We start from the raw sequence: 8,435 nt of genomic DNA on the forward strand, positions 1-8,435 counted from the left end.
ATGGCGCTGCCGGCCAGTCTGGTGCCCCTGTGCTGCTTGGCACTTCTGGCGCTGCCGGCTCAGAGCTGCGGGCCTGGCCGGGGACCCGTCGGCCGGCGCCGCTACGTGCGCAAACAGCTCGTGCCGCTGCTCTACAAGCAATTTGTGCCCAGCGTGCCCGAGCGGACCCTGGGTGCCAGTGGGCCGGCTGAGGGGAGGGTGACAAGAGGTTCTGAGCGCTTCCGGGACCTGGTGCCTAACTACAACCCCGACATCATCTTCAAGGATGAGGAGAACAGTGGCGCAGACCGCCTGATGACCGAGGTAAGGAGGGCCTCTCCCCACCTGCTCGAGGGCACGTCAGTTTCTCTGCTCTCCTCTGGCAGCTGGCGGGGAGGGGTGTTGAGCTGAGTTTCATCTATAGAGACCTTGATCTCAAGGGCCTACCTCCACTTCTCACCCCTCCCCCCCAAAAAAAGAACACCTATGCTGGCTGGATTTAGTGATCAAGAGGGATCCAGGGAGAGGCTGGGCTGGGGAGGGGGAGGAGGGACTAGTGAGAGTGAAGCTGGGAGAGACAGGGAGGGCGGGGAAAGGAGGATGGCGGCAGGCGAGACGGGAAATGGCTGAGGCGTGGACCGGGGGTCAGCTACCGAGCCAGGCAGGAAGGGCTGGGGTGAGCTGGGGGCCAGGAGCTGGCTAGGCAGCAGACAGAGCTCTACCCTTAGCCTGGCTTCTGACATGGTAATGTTAAAGCTCAAGGGCCAAAGAGACTGAAGGGGCTGGGAAAGTGGTGACCAAGGGACAGATCATCAGGGCCATCTACCTGAGGAGGGGCTGGGCAAGAATTGTCTTTGGTATCAGGGAGGCATCCCAGAACTGGGGTAAAGCTATCTATCTAGAGTCTAAACAACTGTCTTGGAGCAAAAAGCAATCTCCAATGTGAAGAATAGATGGACCCACCTGAGACCCAAAGGGTTCCTGTGTCCCTCAAACGCAATTTAGCTCAAGGACTTTCCTTGGAATCAAAAGGTTAAAATGAATTCAACAACTATGTATTAAGCATCTGCTGCAGACCAGAACCTAACCACCAACCTAGGGTGTGAGGAGAGGGACCACCTCTGGCCTGTGATCTCAACTGTCAAGAGCTGGAAGGAAACTTGGAGGTCACATTCTTCCATCCTCCACCTCCCATTTTTACATCTCGGAGCTGGGCCCCAGGAGGAAAAGTGATTTAATCAAAGTCTTAAAACTAATTAGTGGCATGGCTGAGTCTAGAATTCAGGACTCCTGATTCTAAGTCCTATACACTTTCCATTACACCACCTAATTGTGTATGGGGTGGGAAGGTGGGAGGAGCGGGTGGGGGACGGATTTCCTCTGATTAACTGCCATAATTTTCCAGGTTACTTTGTTAGGAAAACCTGTCCAGGGGAGAAAGAATTCCCTGAAGCCTTACCTACCCAAAGATTGGGAAGGGGAAACGCCTTCCCTCCTTGGTCATGGAGTATCCTGGCCCTTTCCTCTGGCTTCCACCTGCAGCAGAGGGGGCAGAGCAAGGGACAGGACCAGGAGAATTTCTAACAGGCCCGGGAACCCCCTCCATCCTGCTTATCTCCCACACCCTGGCTGCAAAAGGCCTTCATTGAGTTGGCTCTGCACTGGGCTGCTGCCCCCGCAGGTCAAGGCCTCAGGGCCTCCGTAGGGGACAAAACGACAAAAAGTTGGAAGGAGTTACCACTTTTCCTGTCTTCCCCCTCCCCTCCTCTCCAACCCTGCGGAGGTGTAGAAGACTCGGGAAAGACGAGCAGGGGGGAAATGTCCCTTTGGCCGGTTAGGAAAAAACCAAGTCCGAGGAGAGACCGGAGCGGGGAGAAGAAAAGGAAGCGGTCCTCTGCGCCTCCTCCCGTGAGGTCCGTGCTGTGGTGCGCGCCAAGGTCTCCGGAGCAGCCGAGATAACCGTGGTCTCCCTCCCCCGGTGCAGGCTTCCAGCCACGGCTGCTTTTCCTCCTCTCCACTCCCACCCTGCAGGGGGCCCCCCAGATCCGCGCAAGGGCAGCTCTCGTTAGTCTCAGGTGCTACTCCCACGCCTTTCTGCGCGGTCTCTGGAACAAGAGACCGAGCGATGGGGGGTTCTCAAGGGTTGGCAGAGCCTGAGCTGGAACTGGGAGGGCTGGCCGCGCTGGGGGAGGGGACCCGGCGGGCCGGAGCTGGGATGGGGGGCGCGGCTTTCTGCCCTTTCCTCTCCCTGCGCCGGGGCGGCTGAAAAGCGCCTTTGTGGATGGAGCTGCTGAGTCCGCTTCTCCCGGCGCGTCCCCGGACTCGGCCCGGGATTCTCGTTCGGTTAAGTCATCCCGGAGAATGGCCATTGTACTTCGCGCAGCCCCCGCCACCCCAGCCCTTTTTCCAGCAGCCTAGATCCCGCACGGCTCCGCTTGGGCACCTCTGTGGGGGGCACTCGCACCACGAAAGGGTTAATGCTAGGGGCTGAAAGGAGGAGGAGGAAGGAAGGAAGGAAGCGGTGCCCGGTGCCAGGGAAGGCAACGAAACAAAAGATGAATCAGGAGGAGGGAGGGCGGCCGGGGCTTGGGGCGGGGGCCAAGCTAAAACAGGGGCTCCTCTCGCGGAGCCAGGCTGCTCAGCCCTTCCTTGACCAAGCTCCTACCCGCTCTCTTGCCCTCTGCCAGGTTGAGCTGAGGTTCAACTAGGGATGAAGGGCAGAAATCAAAAGTAGTAGGTTTGGTGCTCCCTTTCAACCTCAGGGTGACTCCGCAGGTCGCAAAGCCACCCTGGAAGGCGTAGATTAACGACGACAGCCATTCAGATTCTCACTTCCCCAGGGCACTCAAAATCTAGGAGGGAGTGGTGTGGGTGGGGGGAGGGGGGCGGCGGGAGAACGAGAATCAACTCTCCCGGCCAGGTCGCTTTTGCCCCCGTGGTGGTAGTCGTGGTACTGAGCAGACTGACTTTATTCCCCGCCAGCGTTGTAAGGAGCGGGTGAACGCGCTGGCCATAGCCGTGATGAACATGTGGCCCGGAGTGCGCCTACGGGTGACCGAGGGCTGGGACGAGGACGGCCACCACGCGCAGGACTCACTTCATTACGAAGGACGTGCCTTGGATATCACCACATCCGACCGCGACCGCAACAAGTATGGGTTGCTGGCGCGCCTGGCCGTGGAAGCCGGCTTCGACTGGGTCTACTATGAGTCCCGCAACCACGTCCACGTGTCGGTCAAAGCTGGTACAGTAGGGGGTGGGTGGTGAGGTCCCTTCGAGAAACTGTGGGTGCACAACCCGGTTGCGACCCTAGGGGAGACCAAAGAGGCGTTGGCGTTGTTAAACCAGCCTTCCATTTCCGCCCGGTTGGGACCCGATTGGGGGGACGTGCTTGTTGTTCCGGGACTGGTGAAGTCTGTCCTGAGCTTGACCCACGTCCTTCAGAATCTTTACTAACATTCTGGAACCGCTGGTCTTCAGCCCTCTCTCTCTGCTTGTTCCTTACAGATAACTCCCTGGCGGTCAGGGCCGGCGGCTGCTTTCCGGGAAATGCCACCGTGCGCCTGCGGAGCGGCGAGCGGAAGGGGCTGCGGGAACTGCATCGCGGAGACTGGGTGCTGGCGGCGGACGCGGCCGGCCGGGTGGTGCCCACGCCCGTATTGCTCTTCCTGGACCGGGACTTGCAGCGCCGGGCCTCTTTCGTAGCGGTGGAGACCGAGAGGCCCCCGCGCAAGCTGTTGCTCACGCCCTGGCACTTGGTGTTCGCGGCTCGGGGGCCAGCGCCCGCGCCAGGCGACTTTGCACCGGTGTTCGCGCGCCGGTTGCGCGCGGGGGACTCGGTGCTGGCGCCGGGCGGGGACGCCCTTCGGCCGGCGCGCGTGGCCCGCGTCGCGCGGGAGGAAGCGGTGGGCGTTTTCGCGCCGCTCACAGCGCACGGGACGCTGCTGGTCAATGATGTCCTGGCCTCATGCTACGCGGTTCTGGAAAGTCACCAGTGGGCTCACCGCGCCTTTGCTCCTTTGCGCCTGCTGCACGCGCTGGGGGCGCTGCTTCCGGGCGGGGCCGTCCAGCCGACTGGCATGCATTGGTACTCTCGGTTCCTCTATCGCTTGGCTGAGGAGCTGCTGGACTGAGCGTTCCAGGCATAGAAACCTCGTGGCACCCGTCTAAACGCGAGCGTGCGGGCTGAGATCCGGGGATATGCGCAGCAAACGATGCTGACTGGGGGGAGGGGTAGGGAGAAAATGGTTTAGGGGCAACCTCTAATTGAGAGGTTGGGTCCTAGGTAGGTGGTGGGGTTGATGATGGATACTCCTTGACGAGGACTATTTCTCCTCTTATTCCCCAGTGCCTCAGCCCCACTCGATTATTTTATTTTATTTTCTATTTATAAATTGTAATATAATGATCTGCTTGCCCAGCCTAGCAAGATGAGGGGCTGAGGCACGGTCATAACATTTCCCTACAAGTGGGCTAATAAAAGGAAGGGTTCCAGGAGCTTATTGGGAAATATCTCTATTCAGATGGTGATTTGCCTCCAGATTGGGGGAGGGGTATGGAGAAAGGGGACCATACCTTACTTCCCATCCCCCTTTGTTTCCCAGCAGGTCGTCCTGCCTTGCTTCCTCCTCTCTGGAGGCTTCCCTGTCGACCAGCAACAGAGACCAGAAGAGTCTGCCCTTTTCTAGGCTGCTAGTTCTTTTTCCCACCAGAGAGGACTAGCATTCTGCCCATGTGTCTGCATACCCGACTGTTGAAGAGACCAGGGTTATCCAAAGAACAAGACAACTCAAACGCATTCTTTCTCTGTTCATAGGGGCTCCAAAGGAGGTTCAAGCCATTTTAGGTACTGATACTTAAAGAATTCTGGCTCCCATTTGTTAGCCTGCGCTCTCCCCTGCTCAAGAATCACCATAGCCTGCATTCTACTCGTGTGTGTGCAGTGGGGGTGGGGTGGGAGGGGGTGTCTACATGGGACTGATTTTTTTTTTTTCTTCCCCTGGGAGGTCACTGGACCAACCGACAACTCATGGCAATCCCTCAGCTCAGTTCAGTCGCTCAGTCATGTCCATCTCTTTGCAACCCCATGGACTGCAGCACGTCAGACTCCCTCTACATCACCAACTCCCAGAGTTTACTCAAACTCATGTCCATTGAGTTGGTGACGCCATCCAACCATCTCAGCCTCTGTTGTCCCCTTCTCCTCTGGCCTTCAATCTTTCCCAGCACCAGGGTCTTTTCAAATGAGTCAGTTCTTCGCATCAAGTGGCCAAAGTATTAGAGTTTCAGCTTCAGCGTCAGTCCTTCCAATGAATATTCAGGACTGATTTTCTTTAGGATGAGCTGGTTGGATTTCCTTGCGGTCCGAGGGACTCTCAAGAGTCTTCTCCAGCTCCACAGTTCAAAAGCATCAATTTTTCGGTGCTCAGCTTTCTTTATAGTCCAACTCACACATCCATGCATGACTACTGGAAAAACCATAGCTAATTCATAACTGGTAGTCTCCATACGTTCTTGATCAAGAGAAAGAGCCTGCACAGAGGGCTGGAACCTGTTCTTCCTGATAGGCTGAGCACAGAGAGCAACTTCAGCCCAAATGTATGGCAGCAGAGGGGACATAGGCTCTCCAAGCAAGGGAATGTAGGAATTAAAAACTGAGCCCCCTTTCTGATCAGCTGTCCTGGTTGTTGTTTCCACTGGCTTCTTCCCCCTTCCCCCTTTCCCCTCTCCCATTATTGCCAGCTCTGCTTCCCTGGAATCTAGGCAGGCAGGTGCCTCCGAGTTAGGAATGGAAGCTCCAAGGGAGTTGCAGTACACTGGAAGGAGAGTGTCAGGGCCTGGAGGATGGTTAAGTGTTGGTACCACCAGGAGCCCACCCTTCCCTGTAGCAGCTGTGCTCTTCCAGGGCAAGGTCCCTGCTATGCACTGCCCTCTAGTGGCCTTCAGGATCGGTTCCCTTCTAGCCCCTAGGAAAGAGGAACTGTATGCTGTACAGATGGTGGATGGATTTGTGCAAAAGAGCTTTCTCCCCCGAGGCAAGAGGGGGTGGATGGGCCTGTTAAGCTGCCGGGGCTGAACCACAGGTGTCAAGGGCTGGTGAGGAGCCCACCTGCCTCTCATTTGGAAAGTGGCTCTTTTCCATCCCTCGTTCTTGGTTTAGTTCTGTGGCTCCTGGAAGCTGGAGGTATATTGTAGCCTGTAGTAATCCAGACTTTCAAGTGCATCCAAGTTAGCCTACTTATCTCCCTCACCCTGGGCCCCTTTGAGTTCAGTGTTTGGAGGTGAAAGCATACTTAGGGTTCCAGGTAGTGCTTGATAAAACCAACATTTGGAAACAGGTGAAGTTTACCCTTGCTCAGTGGTAAAGAATCTACCTGCCAAGCAGGAGATGCAAGTTCAATCCCTGGGTGGGGAAGATCCTCTGGAGAAGGAAATAGCAACCCACTCCAGTATTCTGGCCTGGGAAATCCCATGGACAGTGGAGCCTGGCAGGCTACAGCCCATGTTAGCGACTAAAGGACAACCAAGTTTACCTTTATATCCTTCCACAGCCATTTCCCTCACCAGGTGCCCATTACCACCACCCTTCCCCTTTCAGAGTGACTTCAGAAGCACACTCCAAGCTGTGGACCTTTCCTCCTTTCTACACCTGCCCTTGTCTCATTCTGCCAGATCCTGATGGCCTCCTGTCACGTCACTCCAGGTGATGACTAAACTCATAAATTTCTATGTTGTTGATGGGCTCCTTTTTTTTCACTACTCTTTTCACATAATGCATGTATTTTAAAGGCCTGCTGAAAATAAGGCCTCCGATTCTTACCACCTTAATGTGTTGGGCAGGAGATACTTGGGGACTAGGAGAATTAATTGGTTTCCCTTAAACTACATCCCACAGACTACTTCCCAGGTTGAAGGCTCACCTCTCACCTCCCCCACTCGCACCCCCACTTTCATTCCTCATGATTCTCTTCCTCTTGAGGCCCTCCCAGCTTCCTAAAATAAAATTCATTACCTTCCCTCAGGCAGCAAAGAACACCATCTCTATGAAGATAGCCAGGAGGCATATTCAACTGGGCCACAGGACATCTCTAAGTGCAACACCCCTTCTCATTAACAAAATAGGCAGTGAGGATTAGGGAAAGGGCATGACTTGGAAGTTGGGCAGACCTGGAGTTAGTGATCCCTGCCTGACAAGATCGTTGACAATAGCAGTGTACGTGCCCGATTGGAGCGGAAGCTACCAAGCTCTCTATGCTCTGCATCTGTTTCTCGCTGCCTTTGCTGCTCTGCTGTCTGTAGACTGTCTGCTTCCTTCCATACCACTCTACCAGAATCAGCATTATCAGTGGTTCCCAGACTTTCGGGGGGTTGTGTTGCCCCTTTACTTGTTTGATTTCATGACATTCCGTTCTTCAGAAAGTGCTCTGTGACAGATGTGGGTTTGCTTTAGAACTGAAGTATAATTAAAAGTAATCTTGTTTTGAGAATTTACAGAGCGTTTTGTTGATCATCCTGGCAAGACCTCTTGGCATTTTGGGAAACTGGAGTTGAGAAGCACTGTGTTGAGGTTCAGGTGAACTTTGGGGACTTCCCAGGTGGCTCAGATGGTAAAGGTCTAGGTGACCTTATTATTGCCCAGAATTCAGATTTTTCTCCCCTTCCTTTCTTCATCAGGATTTGCTGAACATACACAGTGTAGCATCATATTAGACATGGAAAAACATAAAAATTAAGAAGTAATTTCTCAAAAGTTTAAGATGGTTAACTACCTAAGCAACAGTGTTACTTCAGATGAGTTGAATGGGTGGTAAATGTCATATTTGCACCCAGAAGGCCTTGTGGAGAAAGTAGGGCCTGAATAGGATGTTGTAGCATGTGTAGGTGGAGGAGACTAGAAAGGCCATTCCAGATAGAAGTGACAACATGAGCAAGGACTTGGAATCTGGAATGGGAATGTGCAGGCTGGTTACAACAGGAGACTGGGAAGTGTAACTACAGCCAACACTGCCTGAGAACGCACTACAGGCTAGGCCCTGTTTTAGCACTTTACGTGTGTCCTCATTTAGTCCTCACATAACCCAGTGAGATTATATTACAGAAGAGGAAACTGGGGCAGGAATAACTAAATAAGACTGCGTTCATGGATGGGGCCACATCCTATGGGGTGTTAAGCTAGTGTTAACTCTTCCTTGTTCCCTGCACTGAGTCACTAGTAAGTCTCACTTTCTGACAGTACTCTCTCATTTTCGTTGACTCTTCTTCCTCCTGTCTGGAGGACTGGCTTCCCTACCTAGCCACTGCTTAAGGAAATATAGATGTACATGCAAGTTTCTGGCAGTAATCCATAGCAGGTGGGTACACCAACCCAGAAAGCAAGAGAAGACTCTCAGCTCTTTTTGAATTAGAGGAGAGGGAATATTGAGCTTTGTTATGGACTGAATGTATGTGTCACCCCC

At 54.2% G+C, this 8,435-nt stretch overlaps 1 protein-coding gene across 1 annotated transcript; it reads left to right on the forward strand.

Moving 5' to 3' along the window:
* On the forward strand, positions 1-4,112 carry DHH (desert hedgehog signaling molecule). The gene is made up of 3 exons (XM_068971427.1): positions 1-303; positions 2,962-3,223; positions 3,487-4,112. Exons 1-3 carry the CDS (start codon positions 1-3, stop codon positions 4,110-4,112), a joined length of 1,191 nt encoding a protein of 396 aa, XP_068827528.1.
* The last annotated feature ends 4,323 nt before the right edge of the window (positions 4,113-8,435 follow it).

Source organism: Capricornis sumatraensis, chromosome 4, assembly GCF_032405125.1.
Source record: "Capricornis sumatraensis isolate serow.1 chromosome 4, serow.2, whole genome shotgun sequence".
Lineage (NCBI taxonomy): Eukaryota > Metazoa > Chordata > Mammalia > Artiodactyla > Bovidae > Capricornis > Capricornis sumatraensis.

Bases quoted from the DNA above. Each gene is read 5' to 3' on its own strand.
- DHH (XM_068971427.1), top strand. From the start codon at position 1: ATGGCGCTGCCGGCCAGTCTGGTGCCCCTGTGCTGCTTGGCACTTCTG. The intron at 304-2,961 runs GTAAGGAGGGCC...ATTCCCCGCCAG, and splicing joins CAGACCGCCTGATGACCGAG to CGTTGTAAGGAGCGGGTGAA. The intron at 3,224-3,486 runs GTACAGTAGGGG...TGTTCCTTACAG, and splicing joins CCACGTGTCGGTCAAAGCTG to ATAACTCCCTGGCGGTCAGG.